Source organism: Heptranchias perlo, chromosome 3 (genome assembly GCF_035084215.1).
Source record: "Heptranchias perlo isolate sHepPer1 chromosome 3, sHepPer1.hap1, whole genome shotgun sequence".
Lineage (NCBI taxonomy): Eukaryota > Metazoa > Chordata > Chondrichthyes > Hexanchiformes > Hexanchidae > Heptranchias > Heptranchias perlo.
In genome coordinates, this window is record NC_090327.1 from 8,298,344 (window position 1) to 8,317,254 (window position 18,911).

At 45.1% G+C, this 18,911-nt stretch overlaps 1 protein-coding gene across 1 annotated transcript in view; it reads left to right on the top strand.

The window, feature by feature from the left end:
- The window catches only part of laptm4b (lysosomal protein transmembrane 4 beta), an 81,714-nt gene that overhangs the window by 24,190 nt on the left and 38,613 nt on the right, over nucleotides 1-18,911 (top strand). The window contains exons 3-4 of the mRNA XM_067978009.1: nucleotides 6,662-6,735; nucleotides 17,138-17,260. Of these exons, the coding sequence (XP_067834110.1) occupies nucleotides 6,662-6,735; nucleotides 17,138-17,260 (197 nt within the window). The remainder of the gene's footprint in view (nucleotides 1-6,661; nucleotides 6,736-17,137; nucleotides 17,261-18,911) is intronic.

Sequence of the window (18,911 nt, forward strand, 5' to 3'; positions counted from 1 at the left end):
TTTTTAATATATTACAGATGATCAGTGGGAGGACCAAGTTGGGACCAAGACCACCTGGAGCATATGTGAAATTAGTGGTTTTAACTGCAGTTAAACCATGCACATTAAAATCTGCTCCTCAATAGCACATAATATAAACTTGCAGCAAAAATTATCTTCTGCAAATTAACTGCATGTCAATAAAATATCCTTTTTAAAGATCTTGACGGTTATGTAGTTCCACCAGATACAGCTTTATTTTTAAAAAGAAGAAATGGAATTATATTAAGCAGTAGTGCAGTCATTCTGTAATTCCCCAGAGAGAATAATTACAAGTGAGTGATATGGTTGTTGCCAGCTCTTGTTGTGAAACTGAAGTTTGTACTGAGCAATGACAACTAATTAATGTGCAAAGCTAGTTATTCCACGTATGTTTGGTGGGGTTTTTTTTGTCGGACAATTTTGATGAATTTTGTGCTCCATCGAGGTAGGGGATGTTATTACTGGGAAAAGAAACATATTGGGCACCCACGTCAGCATCAAGTGCTCCTAGGTCAGATACAGTATAGTTAGATACAGAGTAAAGCTCCAAGTATTATGCGTTAACAATATGCCTTAACCACGTTTTAGCAGAAGAGCACCCTCTATGAGGTGTCATCAGTGGCTCAGTTGGTAGCACACTCTCCGCCTCTGTATGTAGAAGGTCATGGGTTCACAATCCCACTCCAAGACTTGAGCACAAAAGCCAGGCTGACACTCCCAATGCAGTACTGAGGGAGTGCTGCACTATCGGAGGTGCCGTCTTTTGGGTGAGACTTCAAACCGAGGCCCTGTCTGCCCCCTCAGGTGAACGTAAAAGATCCCATGGCACTATTTCAAAGAAGAGCAGGGGAGTTCTCCCCGGTGTCCTAACCAATATTTATCCCTCCACCAGCATCACTTAAAAAAAAAACAGATTATTTGGTCATTATGACATTGCTGTTTGTGGGAGCTTGCTGTGCATATATTGGCTGCCACATTTCCTACTACATAACAGTGACTACATTTCAAAAATACCTTATTTTCTGTAAAGCACTTTGGGGCGTCCTGGGGTTGTGAAAGGCGCTATAGAAATGCAAGTTCGTTCTTTATTTTATTTCGACTACTTTCCATTCTTCGCACCAGCCCACCCTGCGGCCTCTTTAAATTAGAGATTGCTAATTCATGCCTAATTTAAGAGCAGTCTAAATTCATTTCTACATAGGACCATTGCAGCATCCAGAGGAAACTTCCAACCCCACAGTCTGAGCCGGATTAACCCACTGGAACTCCCAGTCCCTTGTCCGTGTTCGAAAAGCATTGTGGCACAGATTGAGATTCCAATCAGAGGACAGACTTTACCAGTGATTGATTTCTGCATCTTGTTTTTACTCAAGAACGGAGTATATACATTTTCTTTTTTTTTTATGACAAATTCAAATAAGCTGATGGCTTTCGGTGGTAACAAGCATGCTGCAGCTGAGGAAAGTGAGGCACCTCCTCAAAATTCACAAAAGTGCATGCACGGTTCTTGGAGACTGAGATTTTAATACGTCTAACCTGTAAGATGAGTTCAGAGGAGTTGCAGTTTCAGGCTGACACCAGCTCCAACGCACCTGGTGTCAGTCAAAATGGCCACTGCACTCCGCATTATGTTGCTAGCACCTTTCAGACACCCCCATAATCCCAGCTGACACTCCAGTGCAGTACTGAGGGAGGGCAGCACTGTCAGAGGTGCCATCTTTCGGATGAGGCGTTAAAGCGAGGCCCCGTTTGAGTTCTCAGGTGGACGTAGGAACAGGAGTAGGCCATTCAGCCCCTCGTGTCTGCTCCGCCATTTGATAAGATCATGGCTGATCTGCGATCTAACTCCATATACCTGCCTTTGGCCCATATCCCTTTCTACCTTTGGCTGCCAAAAAGCTATCTATCTCAGCTTTAAATTTAGCAATTGAGCTAGTATCAATTGCCGTAAAAGATCCCATGGCATTATTTCGAAGAAGAGTAGGGGAATTCTCCCTGGTGTCCTGGCCAATATTTATCCCTCAACCAACATCACTAAAACCAATTATCTGGCCAATATCACATTGCTGTTTGTGGGATCTTGCTGTGCGCAAATTGGCTGCTGTGTTTCCTACCTTACAACAGTGACTGCACTTCAAAAAGTACTTAATTGGCTGTAAAGCATTTTGGGATGTCCAGAGGACGTGCAAGGCGCTATATAAATGCAAGTTCTCAATTGTTTCTTATAACAGCAACTCCAGGGTTCAGTCGGTTATTGTTATCCATTGTCAATTCACACATTATCATAGTTTCGAACTACACTGACTTTCTTAAAGTCTCCGGCAATGCAAAACTGAAACGAAAGAGCCATTCTTTACCAAGTAAAATTAGATTGCTTTAGAGGAGAGTTCGCTCTTGTGAGAAGGAAGTTCCTCTTTATATTCTTCATTTGGAAATCCCGATTCAAGGGTTAAGGCTGGAACGTAAGAGTAAATTTTGTGAGTTTGTATTCCCGGCACAGAGCCTCACCCATGTTGAGGTCTCCAATGTGGAGGTCAGCCAGCCCCACAGAGTATTCAGCCCATCCACATCCAACTTCTCAACATGCACTCCCAGCAGGTGAAGCTCCAGGCTAGTTTCTTTCACTCACTCACTCACTCACTCTGTGGGGTAGATCGTAACTAGAACTCCCTTCCCCCCCCCCTCCCCCCCAACCCAAAGCTGTTGAGGCTGGGGATCGATTGAAAATTTCAAAACTGAGATTGACAGATTGTTGTTAGGCCAGGGTATTGAGGGTTGCGGAACCCAGGTCGTTAGAGGGAGTTAAGATACAGATCAGACACAATCTAGTTGAATGGCGGAACAGGCTCGAGGGGCTGAATGGCCTACTCCTGTTCCTATGTTGACTTTGTAGGATAAAGCGCAAAACGGGTGACAGCAATTAGTCAGCCCAGTTTTACAGCCCTCCCGATTTTTATTTCCATTAACTTCAATCGGGAGAGATGTAGTACGGTCTGCCGACTCACTATCACCCGTTTTACACTATCGCACAGTCAAGATCTGCCACTAAGTCTCTCTCTTATCTCTCTCCCTCAAGCAAGAATAACATTTTCCCAAATTCATATTTTAGTTCCTCCACACATCTATATCTGGGATTTCCTGCCACAACCCCTGCTTTAAATTTCAAGCAATTGCAATATTGAAGTAGCTGATTCAATCGCCAATATATTGCAAGTTAATAGCTCCCTCCCCCACACATGTTACAGATGTAACACATTTTGTAATCACCAGACATTAATCTACTGTGTAATTGATGTTCAGGTAAAGAAATACTTTTGATCATAACCCAGCCTTCCCAAGTAACTGTTTGGGGGTTGGAATTTTTAGCTTCCAATATATTTGGTGATTGAATTAATTTAAAATTGAGTTAATTTAAAAAGAAAAAAAACTTGCATTTATATAGCGCCTTTTACGACCTCAAGATGTCCCAAAGCGCTTTACGGCCAATGAACTACTTTTGAAGTGTCGACACTGTTGTAATGTAGGAAACGTGGCACTAAATTTGTGCACAAGATCCCACAAACAGCAAAGTGATAATGACCAGATAATTTTTTTTTAGTGATGTTAGTTGAGGGATAAATATTGGCAGGTCAGCAGGTGTAACTCCCCTGCTCTTCTTCGAAATAGTGTCATGGGATCTTTTACGTCCACCTGAGAGGGCAGATGAGGCCTCAGTTTAATATCTCCTCCAAAAGACAGCAACTCCAACAGTCCCACACTGAGACTGTCGGCCTAGATTTTGTGCTTAAGTATCTGGAGCTGGACTTGAACCTACAACCTTCAGACTGTCCACAAAAAGCAGGACAAATCCAATCCGGCCAATTACCGCCCCATCAGTCTACTCTCAATCATCAGCAAAGTGATGGAAGGTGTCGTCGACAGTGCTATCAAGCGGCACTTACTCACCAATAACCTGCTCACCGATGCTCAGTTTGGGTTCCGCCAGGACCACTCGGCTCCAGATCTCATTACAGCCTTGGTCCAAACATGGACAAAAGAGCTGAATTCCAGAGGTGAGGTGAGAGTGACTGCCTTTGATATCAAGGCAGTATTTGACCGAGTGTGACACCAAGGAGCCCTAGTAAAATTGAAGTCAGTGGGAATTGGGGAAAACTCTCCAGTGGCTGGGGTCATATCTGGCACAAAGGAAGATGGTAGTGGTTGTTGGAAGCCAATCATCTCAGCCCCAGGACATTGCTGCAGGAGTTCCTCAGGGCAGTGTCCTAGGCCTAACCCTCTTCAGCTGCTTCATCAATGACCTTCCCTCCATCATAAGTCCAGAAATGGGGATGTTTGCTGATGATTGCACAGTGTTCAGTTCCATTCGCAACCCCTCAGATAATGAAGCAGCTCATGCCAGCATGCAGCAAGACCTGGACAATATCCAGGCTTGCATTGATAAGTGGCAAGTAACATTCGTGCCAGACAAGTGCCAGGCAATGACCATCTCCAACAAGAGAGAGTCTAACCATCTCCCCTTGACATTCAACGACATTACCATCGCCGAATCCCCCACCGTCAACATCCTGGGGGTCACCATTGACCAGAAACTTAACTGGACCAGCCACATAAATACTGTGGCTACAAGAGCAGGTCAGAGGCTGGGTATTCTGTGGTGAGTGACTCACCTCCTGACTCCTCAAAGCCTTTCCACCATCTACAAGGCACAAGTCAGGAGTGTGATGGAATACTCTCCACTTGCCTGGATGAGTGCAGCTCCAACAGCACTCAAGAAGCTCGACACCATCCAGGACAAAGCAACCCGCTTGATTGGCACCTCATCCACCACCCTAAACATTCACTCCCTTCAGTACCGGTGCACTGTGGCTGCAGTGTGTACCATCCACAGGATGCACTGTAGCAACTAGCCAAGGCTTCTTCGACAGCACCTCTCAAACCCGCGACCTCTACCACCTAGAAGGATAAGGACAGCAGGCACATGGGAACAACACCACCTCCACGTTCCCCTCCAAGTCACACACCATCCCGACTTGGAAATATATCGCCGTTCCTTCATAGTCGCTGGGTCAAAATCCTGGAACTCCCTTCCTAACAGCACTGTGGGAGAACCTTCACCACACGGACTGCAGCGGTTCAAGAAGGCGACTCACCACCTACTTCTCAAGGGCAGTTAGGGATGAGCAATAAATGCCGGCCTTGCCAGCGATGCCCACATCCCATAAACAAACAAAAAACAAACTCAGAGGCAAGACTGCTACCCACTGAGCCACAGCTGAGATACTTTAAAATGAAGTAAATGTATAGATACAGATTTGTTTGATTTGCTTTTTTAAAATTTCTGTTTTCCTTTCGACATTTTTTTGTCTGCTATGTGAATCATCTGTTTTGGTTTCCATCTCCTGAGTGTCCTTTGCTTCTTCAAATTGCTCATGCTGATTCTCCCAGTTGTAGGGGCAACTCTGCAACAGCCACAAGGAAATTAAATATACTGAAAGTCTCATTCAAACACTTGCTCAAGAGGTCAGAAAGTTCTGATGTATTATTTTATATTAAAATATTTTCATCAGTGGGTAAATTTAATTATATCATTATTGGCTAATCTGATTCAGTCACCAGTTTAACCATAACTAAAGAATAACCTGAAACCTGTTATCAGTCTACTTCTACACACTACAACCTGAATTGGCGACATACCTAAAACAACTAACTACCACCTGTGAAACATGCATTTTATATATAAAAGTATTTGAATTTACTGCATATCTATATTTATATATGCCACGAGTTTGACACACTTGTGCACTAGTACAATTTGTACACCACTACAATTTATAGCTGGCAACAAGTCAAAGACAATGGCTGCTGAGATTTAGATTGTTGGTATCACTTGAATCCGGGATATGTGCATTTCTGGCTCTTAAAATTAAGATGAAGAATAGAAACAGTAGATTCAGTTACACAAATGATATAAATCAACTGAAATACAAAAAATAATTCAAGCATAACACTTCTTGGCAAACTAGTTCAGTTTGCTATGGCTCTCTTGTAAAAGAAACTCCAAGAAGTCCTATTTGCATAAACACAAAGGCTGTTAGATCAAGTTTGTTATTCATATCTGATAATACAGCTTTCCCATTGTATTACAGAATCTTACAATGGCACGATTATTTCTTCTCCTCTTCCATCAATAAAGGGCCTGAGGTTGCTGTACCGTTTACCCATAAATAACGGTGAGCGCCATTAGCCTTGCCGTTATTTTGACAGCAAATTCTAGCCCAACACTTCTCTACACCAATCCCTGCCTTGAGACATCCAATGTGCAATGTGCTGCCAAATGCCAGCCGATGCAAGGTTGGCCACATCAGTATGCTTAAGAATAGCTCTCTGCGTTTGAGAAATTTCTCCCACCCACCAGCAACCCCCACCCCGACCCCCCGATTGGCTGCTCGGTCATGCGTTAGCCGTTTCATATGAGTTCTATGAATGAGCAATGAGTTAATCTTCGTGTTCATTAATAATGCACAGTATGCTAAGAACCAATTAAACCTTCCAACCACTTGTACGGTTTGTCTGTTTTCATACTATATTTTTTCGTAAATGTGTGCTCTATATAGTGTATAACTCCCATTTTCTATTCCAGACATATGCATTGCTACTGCGATTTCTCTCCTTATGATACTGATCTGCGGAATGGCCACTTATGGCGCATATAAGGTACAGTAAATTGATGGCAGAAATAGAGATTAACACTTCACAGTTAAAATTTGGTGGCTTTTGTTTAGCTGAGGAAAGTAGAACTAATTTTATTTTGCATTTAATAAGATATTCAGTTTGAAGCAAGTAAACGTAATAATGCAAACCTATAAATCTTGAAATTAAAGTTGTTTCATATTTCCCAGAAATGTATGTTTAGCAAGTTAGAAGAATGACAACTTCCACAATGTGTCAGATTAGTAAGGGCTCAACAGGAAATTACACACTGAAAAATAATGCGCCGTTATTCTTACTAACTTTTTTTTATTCGTTCATGGGATGTGGGCGTCGCTGGCGAGGCCGGCATTTATTGCCCATCCCTAATTGTCCGAGAAGGTGATGGTGAGCCGCCTTCTTGAACCGCTGCAGTCCATGTGGTGAAGATTATCCGATAGTGATGTTAGATAGGGAGTTGCAGGATTTTGACCCAGTGACGATGAAGGAACGGCGATATATTTCTAAGTCGGGATGGTGTGTGACTTGGAGGGGAACGTGCAGCTGGTGTTCCCATGTGCCTGCTGCTCTTGTCCTTCGAGGTGGTAGAGGTCGCGGGTTTGGGAGGTGCTGTCGAAGAAGCCTTGGCGAGTTGCTGCAGTGCATCCTGTAGACGGTACACACTGCAGCCACAGTGTGCCGGTGGTGAAGGGAGTGAATGTTTAGGGTGGGTGGATAGGGTGCTAATCAAGCGGGCTGCTCTGTCCTGGATGGTGTCGAGCTTCTTGAGTGTTGTTGGAGCTGCACTCATCCAGGCAAGTGGAGAGTATTCCATCACACTCCTGACTTGTGCCTTGTAGATGGTGGAAAGGCTTTGGGGAGTCCGGAGGTGAGTCACTCGCCGCAGAATACCCAGCCTCTGACCTGTTCTTGTAGCCATGGTATTTATGTGGCTGGTCCAGTTAAGTTTCTGGTCAATGGTGACCCCCAGGATGTTGATGGTGGGGGATTCGGCGATGGTAATGCCGTTGAATGTCAAGGGGAGGTGGTTAGACTCTCTCTTGTTGGAGATGGTCATTGCCTGGCACTTGTCTGGCGCAAATGTTACTTGCAACTTATCAGTCCAAGCCTGGATGTTGTCCAGTTCTTGCTGCATGCGGGCTCGGACTGCTTCATTATCTGAGGGGTTGCGAAAGGAACTGAACACTGTGCAATCATCAGCGAACATCCCCATTTCTGACCTTATGATGGAGGGAAGGTCATTGATGAAGCAGCTGAAGATGGTTAGGCCTAGGACACTGCCCTGAGGAACTCCTGCAGCAATGTCCTGGGGCTGAGATGATTGGCCTCCAACAACCACTACCATGTGCTAGGTATGACTTCAGCCACTGGAGAGTTTTCCCCCCCCGATTCCCATGGACTTCAATTTTACTAGGGCTCCTTGGTGCCACACTCGGTGAAATGCTGCCTTGATGTCAAGGGCAGTCACTCTCACCTCATCTCTGGAATTTAGCACTTTTGTCCATGTTTGGACCAAGGCTGTAATGAGGTCTGAAGCCGAGTGGTCCTGGCGGAACCCAAACTGAGCATCGGTGAGGATGTTATTGGTGAGTACGTGCCGCTTGATAGCACTGTCGACGACACCTTCCATCACTTTGCTGATGATTGAGAGTAGACTGATGGGGCGGTAATTGGCCAGATTGGATTTGTCCTGCTTTTTGTGGAGAGGACATACCTGGGCAATTTTCCACATTGTCGGGTGGATGCCAGTGTTGTAGCTGTACTGGAACAGCTTGGCTAGAGGCGCGGCTAGTTCTGGAGCACAAGGCTTCAGCACTACAGCTGGGATGTTGTCGGGGCCCATAGCCTTTGCTGTATCCAGTGCACTCAGCCGTTTCTTGCTATCACATGGAGTGAATCGAATTGGCTGAAGACTGGCTTCTGTGATGGTGGGGATATCGGGAGGAGGCCGAGATGGATCATCCACTCGGCCCTTCTGGCTGAAGATGGTTTCAAACACTTCAGTCTTGTCTTTTGCACTCACATGCTGGACTCTGCCATCATTGAGGATGGGGATGTTCACGGAGCCTCCTCCTCCCATTAGTTGTTTAATTGTCCACCACCATTCACGACTGGATGTGGCAGGACTGCAGAGCTTTGATCTGATCCGTTGGTTGTGGAATCGCATAGCTCTGTCGCATGTTGCTTCCGCTGTTTAGCATGCATGTAGTCCCGTGTTGTAGCTTCCCCAGGTTGGCACCTCGTTTTTAGGTACGCCTGGTGCTGCTCCTGGCATGCTCTTCTACAGTCTTCATTGAACCAGGGTTGATTCCCTGGCTTGTTGGTAATGGTAGAGTGAGGCCATGAGGTTACAGATTGTGCTGGAATATAATTCTGCTTCTGCTGATGGCCCACAGCGCCTCATGGATGCCCAGTTTTGAGCTGCTGGATCTGTTCTGAATCTGTCCCATTTAGTACGGCAGTAGTGCCACACAACACATTGGATGTTGTACTCAGTATGAAGATGGGACTTCATCTTCACAAGGACTGTGTGGTGGTCAATCATAGAATCATAGAAGGCTGCAGCATGGAAGGAGGCCATTCAGCCCATCGAGTCCACGCCGGCCGAATGCATGAGCAATCCAGCTAGTCCCACTACCCCGCCCTATCCACGTAGCCCTGCACATTTTTTCGTTTCAAGTACTTATCCAGTTCCCTTTTGAAGGCCATGATTGAATCTGCCTCCACCACTCCCTTGGGCAGTGCATTCCAGATCCTAACCACTCGCTGTGTAAAAAAGGTTTTCCTCATGTCACCTTTGGTTCTTTTGCCAATCACCTTACATCTATGCCCTCTGGTTCTTGACCCTTCCGCTAATGGGAACAGTTTCTCTCTATCCACTCCTACCAATACTGTCATGGACAGATGCATCTGCGACAGGTAGTTTGGTGAGGACGAGGTCAAGTAAGTTTTTCCCTCGTGTTGGTTCGCTCGCCACCTGCCGCAGGCCCAGTCTGGCAGCTGTGTCCTTCAGGACTTGGTCAGTAGTGGTGCTACCGAGCCACTCTTGGTGATGGACATTGAAGTCCCCCACCCAGAGTACATTTTGTGCCCTTGCTACCCTCAGTGCTTCCTCCAAGTGGTGCTCAACATGGAGGAGGACTGATTCATCAGCTGAGGGAGGACGGTAGGTGGTAATCAGCAGGAGGTTTCCTTGCCCATGTTTGACCTGATGCCATGAGATTTCATGGGGTCCGGAGTGAATGTTGAGGACTCCCAGGGCCACTCTCTCCTGACTGTATATCACTGTACCGCCACCTCTGGTGGGTCTGTCCTGCCAGTGGGACAGGACATACCCAGGGATGGTGATGGAGGTGTCTGGAATGTTGGCTGAAAGGTATGATTCTGTGAGTATGGCTGTGTCATGCTGTTGCTTGCCTAGTCTGTGGGACAGCTCTCCCAATTTTGGCACAACTCCCCAGATGTTAGTGAGGAGGACTTTGCAGGGTCGACTGGGCTTGGTTTGCCTTTGTCGTGTCCAGTGCCTAGTGGTCTGATGCCGGGTGGTCCGTCCAGTTTTATTCTTATTATGACTTTCTGTGGAGAGTTGGACAACTGAGTGGCTTGCTCGGCCATTTCCGAGGGTGATTAAGAATCAACCACATTGCTGTGGGTCTGGAGTCACATATAGGCCAGACCGGGTAAGGACGGCAGGTTTCCTTCCCTAAAGGGCATTAGTGAACCAGATGGGTTTTTACGACAATCCGGTAGTTTCATGGCCACCATTAATGAAGCTATTTTTTTTAACTTCCAGATTTTATTTAATTAATGGAATTTAAATTCTGCCGCTGCTGTGATTAATTAGTCTAGGCCTCTGGATTACTAGTCCAGTGACATAATCACTATGCTATCGTACCCTTGATGGATTTGAACTTTAATTGCCCATTAAACTCGCCTCAAAGTCAGGGCTGGTAATTAAGAGAATAAGTACCTTTTTAACGACGTGATAATTGTTAATGCAATGCCAATTAACCTCCCTGGCCCAGAAAGGAAACAATTTAAACTGTTCAATCTCATTCCTGCATGTAGTAAATTCTTCTCAAAGGTTATAAAAATGTCAAATTTTAATTTTCTTTTCTTACTTTTCCTTTCTGTCTCTTCTCTCTTAATCCAATCTTTCTTTCCCTCTCTTTATTTCTCTTTCAGTACCTGATTTGACTCTAATTCACCCTATTTCCTTCTCCGTCGTTCCTCTGGTTCTTTCTCAATCCTTAAATCTCATTATTTAAGGAGATAGACTGTTGATCCCGTCATTCACTAAGGTCCCTGATGCCCCTGTTGCCCTCGCCGCGCTGCTATCGGCTCGCACTTCCAGCGAGTTACTGTGCAAACAAAATACGAGCTGTAGGGTGGAGGGGAAAGTCTAACTAATGGTGCACGCCACGAGATGTCCCACTCCAGCAAGATCCGGCCTCTTGTGTTCCACGAGAATTACGTCAAGAGTATGAGAAACGCTTAACATTGAAAATACTTTCCTCTCTCCTTTTAATAAATATGAGAAAAGTCTAATATTCATCTCGTGGCCAGCAGTTTTTATGGCACATAGTTAAGAGGTATAACTTGGAGCACTGTGCCCAGTTCTGACCTCCATATTATAATAAGGATATAGAGGCACTGGAGAAGGTGCAAAAAAGATTCACAGGGATGATACCAGAACTGAGAGGTTATACTTATCAGGAATGGCTGAACAGGCTGGAGCTCTTTCCTCTAGAAAAGAGAAGGCTGAGGGGTGACCTAATGGAGGTTTTTAAAATTGTGAAGGGGTTCGATAAGGTAGACGTAGAGAAGATGTTTTCACGAACATAGGAACATGAGTAGGCCATTCAGTCCCTTGTGCCTGCTCCGCCATTTGATAAGATCATGGCTGATCTGTGATCTAACTCCATATACCTGCCTTTGGCCCATATCCCTTTATATCTTTGGTTGCCAAAAAGCTATCTATCTCAGATTTAAATTTAGCAATTGAGCTAGTATCAATTGCTGTTCGCGGAAGAGAGTTCCAAACTTCTACCACCCTTTGTGTGTAGAAATGTTTTCTAATCTCGCTCCTGAAAGGTCTGGCTCTAATTTTTAGACTGTGCCTCCGACTCCTAGAATCCCCAACCAGCGGAAATAGTTTCTCTCTATCCATCCTATCTGTTCCCCTTAATATCTTATAAACTTCAATCAGATCACCCCTTAACCTTCGAAACTCCAGAGAATACAACCCCAATTTGTGTAATCTCTCCTCGTAACTTAACCCTTGAAGTCCGGGTATCATTCTAGTAAACCTACGCTGCACTCCCTCCAAGGCCAATATGTCCTTCCGAAGGTGCGGTGCCCAGAACTGCTCACAGTACTCCAGGTGCGGTCTAACCAGGGTTTTGTATAGCTGCAGCATGACTTCTGCCCCCTTGTACTCTAGTCCTCTAGATATAAAGGCCAACATTCCATTAGCCTTCTGGATTATTTTCTGCACCTGTTCATGACACTTCAATGATCTATGTACCTGAACCGCTAAGTCCCTTTGGACATCCACTGTTATTAACTTTTTACCATTTAGAAAGTACCCTGTTCTATCCTTTTTTGATCCAAAGTGGATGACCTCACATTTGCCTACATTGAATTCCATTTGCCACAGTTTTGCCCATTCACCTAATCTATCAATATCCCTTTGTAATTTTATGTTTTCATCTATACTGCTTACAATGCCACCAATCTTTGTGTCATCGGCAAACTTAGATATGAGACTTTCTATGCCTTCATTTAAGTCGTTAATAAATATTGTGAATAATTGAGGCCCCAGGACAGATTCCTGCAGGACTCCACTAGTCACATCCTGCCAATGTGAGTACCTACCCATTATCCCTACTCTCTGTCGCCTTTCGCTCAGCCAACTTCCTAAACAAGTCCATACTTTTCCCTCGATTCCATGGGCTTCTATCTTAGCTAACAGTCTCTTACGTGGGACCTTATCAAATGCCTTCTGGAAGTCCATTTAAATAACATCCATTGACATTCCCCTGTCCACTACTTTAGACACCTCTTCAAAAAATTCAATCAGGTTTGTCAGGCACGATCAAAAAATTCAATCAGGTTTGTCAGGCGAGGGAGATCAGAACGAGGGGCCATAAATATAAGCTAGACACCAATAAATCCAACAGGGAATTCAAGAGAAACTTCTTTACGCAAAGATTGGTAAGAATGTGGAACTTGCTACCACAATGAGTAGTTGAGGCGAATAGCAAAGGAGAAGCTAGATAAACATATGAGGGAGAGAGGAATAGAAGGATATGCTGATAGGATTAGATGAAATAACGTGGAGATTGTGTGGAGCATAAACCAGCATAGACCAGTTGGGCCGAATGGCTTGTTTCTGTGCTGTAGACGCTAAGTCTATTAGGATCACTGCTCTTTTTGATATATATATTAATCACCTGGACTTGGGTATAGAGGGTATAATTTCAAAGTTTGCAGATGCCTCAAAACTCAGAAATGTAGTAAACAAAGTGGAGGATAGTAGCACACTTCAGGAGGACATAGACAGACTGGTGAAATGAGCAGTCATATGGCAGATGAAATTTAACGCAGTGAAGTGGGAAGAATGAGGAGAGGCAATATAAATTAAATGGTACAATTTTAAAAGGGGTGCAGGAACAGAGAGACCTGAGGTTGTATGTACACAAATCTTTAAAGGTGGCAGGACAAGTTGAGAAGGCTATTTTTTTATTCGTTCATGGGATGTGGGCATCGCTGGTGAGGCCGGCATTTATTGCCCATCCCTAATTGCCCTTGAGAAGGTGGTGGTGAGCCGCCTTCTTGAACCGCTGCAGTCCGTGTGGTGAAGGTTCTCCCACAGTGCTGTTAGGAAGGGAGTTCCAGGATTTTGACCCAGCGACGATGAAAGAACGGCGATATATTTCCAAGCCGGGATGCTGTGTGACTTGGATGGAAACATGCAGGTGGTGGTGTTCCCATGTACCTGCTGTTCTTGTCCTTCTAGGTGGTAGAGGTCGCAGGTTTGGGAGGAGTTGTCGAAGAAGCCTTGGTGAGTTGCTGCAGTGCATCCTGTAGGTGGTCCACACTGCAGCCACAGTGCGCCGGTGGTGAAGGGAGTGAATGTTTAGGGTGGTGGATGGGGTGCCAATCAAGCGGGCTGCTTTGTCCTGGATGGTGTCGAGCTTCTTGAGTGTTGTTGGAGCTGCACTCATCCAGGCAAGTGGAGAGTATTCCATCACACTCCTGACTTGTGCCTTGTAGATGGTGGAAATGCTTTGGGGAGTCAGGAGGTGAGTCACTCGCCGCAGAATACCCAGCCTCTGACCTGCTCTTGTAGCCATCGTATTTATATGGCTGGTCCAGTTAAGTTTCTGGTCAATGGTGACCCTCAGGATGTTGATGGTGGGGGATTCGGCGATGGTAATTCCGTTGAATGTCAAGGGGAGATGGTTAGACTCTCTCTTGTTAGAGATGGTCATTGCCTGGCACTTGTCTGGCGCGAATATTACTTGCCACTTATCAGCCCAAGTCTGGATGTTGTCCAGGTCTTGCTGCATTCGGGCTCGGACTGCTTTGTTATTTGAGGAGTTGCGAATGGAACTGAACACTGTGCAATCATCAGTGAACATCGCCATTTCTGACCTTATGATGGAGAGAAGGTCATTAATGAAGCAGCTGAAGATGGTTGGGCCTAGGACACTGCTCTGAGGAACTCCTGCAGCAATGCCCTGGGGCTGAGATGATTGGCCTCCAACAACCACTACCATCTTCCTTTGTGCTAGGTATGACTCCAGCCACTGGAGAGTTTTCCTCCTGATTCCCATTGACTTCAATTTTACGAGGGCTCACTGATGCCACACCCGGTCAAATGCTGCTTTGATGTCAAGGGCAGTCACTCTCACCTCACCTCTGGAATTCAGCTCTTTTGTCCATGTTTGGACCAAGGCTGTAATGAGGTCTGGAGCCGAGTGGTCCTGGTGGAACCCAAACTGAGCATCAGTGAGCAGGTTACTGGTGCGTAAGTGCCGCTTGATAGCACGGTCGACGACACCTTCCATCACTTTGCTGATGATTGAGAGTAGACTGATGGGGCGGTAATTGGCCGGATTGGATTTGTCCTGCTTTTTGTGGACAGGACATACCTGGGCAATTTTCCACATTGTTGGGTAGATGCCAGTGTTGTAACTGTACTGGAACAGCTTGGCTTGAGGCGCAGCTGGTTCTGAAGCACATGCCTTCAGCACTACAGCCGGGATGTTGTCGGGGCCCATAACCTTTGCTGTATCCAGTGCACTCAGCCGTTTCTTGATATCACGTAGAGTGAATCGAATTGGCTGAAGACTGGCTTCTGTGATGGTGGGGATATTGGGAGGAGGCCGAGATGGATCATCCATTCGGCACTTCTGGCTGAAGATGGTTGCAAACGCTTCAGCCTTGTCTTTTGCACTCAACTGCTGGACTCCACCATCATTGAGGATGGGGATGTTTGCAGAGCCTCCTCCTCCCGTTAGTTGTTTAATTGTCCACCACCATTCACGACTGGATGTGGCAGGACTGCAGAGCTTTGAACTGATCCGTTGGTTGTGGAATCGCTTAGCTCTGTCTATAGCATGTTGCTTCCGCTGTTTAGCATGCATGTAGTCCTGAGTTGTAGCTTCACCAGGTTGGCACCTCATTTTTAGGTACACCTGGTGCTGCTCCTGGCATGCTCTTCTACACTCCTCATTGAACCAGGGTTGATCCCCTGGCTTGTTGGTAATGGTAGAGTGAGGAATATGCCGGGCCATGAGGTTACAGATTGTGCTGGAATACAATTCTGCTGCTGCTGATGGCCCACAGCGCCTCATGGATGCCCAGTTTTGTGCTGCTAGATCTGTTCTGAATCTATCCCGTTTAGCACTGTGGTAGTGCCACACAACACGTTGGATGGTGTCCTCAGTGCGAAGACGGGACTTCATCTCCACAAGGACTGTGCGGTGGTCACTCCTACCAATACTGTCATGGACAGATGCATTTGCGACAGGTAGATTGATGAGGATGAGGTCGAGTAAGTTTTTCCCTCGTGTTGGTTCGCTCACCACCTGTCGCTGGCCCAGTCTGGCAGCTATGTCCTTCAGGACTCGGCCAGCTCAGTCCGTAGTGGTGCTACCGAGCCACTCTTGGTGATGGACATTGAAGTCCCCCATCCAGACTACATTCTGTGCCCTTGCTACCCTCAGTGCTTCCTCCAAGTGGTGTTCAACATGGAGGAGGACTGATTCATCAGCTGAGGGAGGGTGGTGGGTGGTAATCAGCAGGAGATTTCCTTGCCCATGTTTGACCTGATGCCATGAGATTTCATGGGGTCCGGAGTCAATGTTGAGGACTCCCAGGGCCACTCCCTCCTGACTGTATATCACTGTACCGTCACCTCTGGTGGGTCTGTCCTGCCGGTGGGACAGGACATACCCAGGGATGGTGATGGAAGAGTTAAAATAGCATATGGGATCCTGGGCTTTACTAATAGAGGCATAGAGTGTGAAAGCAAGGAAGTTATGCTAAACCTTTATAAAACACTGGTTAAGCCACAACTGGAGTATTGTGTTCAATTCTGGGCACCATACTTTAGGAAGGATGTCAAGGCCTTGGAGAGGGTGCAGAAGAGATTTACTAGAATTGTACCAGAGATGAGGGACTTCAGTGTGTGGAGAGACTGGAGAAGCTGGGGTTGTTCTCCTTCGAGCAGAGAAGGTTAAAGTGGAGATTTGATAGAGGTGTTCAAAATCATGAAGGGTTTTGATAGAGTAAATAAGGAGAAACTGTTTCCAGTGGCAGAAGGGTTGGTAACCAGAGGACACAGATTTAAAGTGATCGGCAAAAGAGCCAGAGGTGACCTGAGGAAACATTTTTTTACGCAGCGTGTTGAACGAATTGCCTGAAAGGGCGGTGGAAGCAGAGTCAATAATAACTTTCAAAAGGGAATTAGTTAAATACTTGAAGGGAAAAAATTCACAGGTCTATGGGGAAAAAGCAGGGGAGTGGGACTAATTGGATAGCTCTTTCAAAAAGCCGGCACAGGAAGGATGGGCCAAATGGCCTCCCCCCATGCTGTACCTACCACGATACTATGCGGCTCGATGTAATAAATTTATACGGGCCCGTGGGTTCTCCAGTTGCTTCATTACTCTGCTTGGGTTACAAGCCTCTGCGACACAAAGAAATTGAAGATGTCGATTACATGCACGATAATCAGTTTTACAATTTCGGTAGTGTTTGCACTGTGATGCCAGGTCACTTATTCTGCTGCGCAGATTTAGTCGTGTTGTAGTTTCTGGTACCAGTTTCAATAAAAGTGCATAAGAGAGAAGCTGTTTGCAAAAACTTACATTTTTGTTTCCTCGTTGTTTTGCAGCAACACAGTGCCTGGATCGTCCCATTCTTCTGTTACCAGATCTTTGACTTTGCCCTGAACACTCTTGTAGCGATCAGTGTGGTCGTCTATCCGAACTCTATTCAAGACTACCTGCGACAACTGGTACGAAATGTACAATTTTATTTAAAATAATTTAATCTTGAAAGACCAAAAGGATTATAGTACCTAGGAACATAGGAAAAGGAAAAGACCATTCAGCCCCTCGAGCTTGTACCGCCATTCAGTTAGATCCTGGCTGATCTGTATCTTAACTCCATTTACCCGCCTTGGTTCCGTAATCCTTAATACCCTTTGCCTAACAAAAATCTATCAATCTTAGTTTTGAAATTTACAATTGACCTCCAGCCTCATCATCTTTTTTGGGGAGAGAGTTCCAGATTTCCACTCCCCTTTGTGTGAAGAAGTGCTTCCTGACATCACCCCTGAATGGCTTAGCTCTAATTTTAAGGTTATGCCCCCCTTGTTCTGGACTCTCCCACCAGAGGAAATAGTTTCTCTCTATCTACCCTATCAACTCCTTCAATCGTCTTAAACACCTCAATTAGATCACCCCTTAATCATCTATACTCAAGGGAATACAAGCCTAATCTATGCAACCGGTCCTCATAATTTAACCCTTTTAGCCCCAGTATCATTTTGGTGAATCTGCGCTGTACTTCTTCCAAGGTCAGTATATCCTTCCTGAGGGGCGGTGCCCAGAATTGAACACAGTACTCCAGATGGGGTCTAACCAGAGCTTTATATAACTGTAACATAACTTCCACCCCTTTGTATTCCAGTCAACATCATAATTGCATTTTGTGAAAAATGGGTATGTTCTGAACAAATGAAATCGCCCCTTCCTATCTCTGTATCCTCCTCCAGCCCTACAACTCTCTGAGATCTCTGCGCTCCTCTAATTCTGACCTCTTGTGCATCTCCGATTTTCTTCGCTCCACCATTGGCGACCGTGCCTTCAGCTGCCTAGGTCCTAATCTCTGGAACTCCCTCCCTAGACCTCTCCGTCTCTCTACCTTTCCTCCTTTAAGATGCTCCTGAGAATCTACCTCTTTGACCAAGCTTTTGGTCACCTGTCTTAATATCTCCTTATGTGGCTCAGTGTCAAATTTTGTTTGACAATCGCTCCTGTGAAGCGTCTTGGGACGTTTTACTACGTTAAAGGTGCTACATAAATGCAAATTGTCGTTGTTGTTATAGTTGGTTTCTGTTGTATTTGGAAAGACATGTATGAGAGTAACTTCCATCATTAATCACACTACTTCCCTAATCATAATACCATCCATTTTTATCACATAGAAGGCACATCTGATTTTTGATTTTTTTTCTTTCCTTCATTTTGTTTTGTAATGTTCTTTTTCATATAAAGCAACCAGTCAAAAAATAGCAAATATGTAAAAGTACAAACAGAAAATACTGAAAACTTACAACCGGTTTATCGGCATCTGAGAGGAAAAGGTAGGTTAATTTTTTGGATGTTATCTTTAATCAGGACTGGCACAGTCAGGAGGGAGAAACCCCTTTGATGGAATGGAGAAAGGCCAAGTCAACATATGCCTTTTTAATCTGAATGGTAAAATACAAAACAAATAAATTTATATTAAAATTGATTTAGTAGTTTGAAAATTATTTAGAAATTCTTTTTGTTTAACTTTAAACGCGCATTAAATTTTCAGCAGCATTAGTTTGGCTGATCAAGTATGAATCTAATAATGTTACGGTTGCTGTTACCTGGGTGTTCCTCCACATGGTGGTC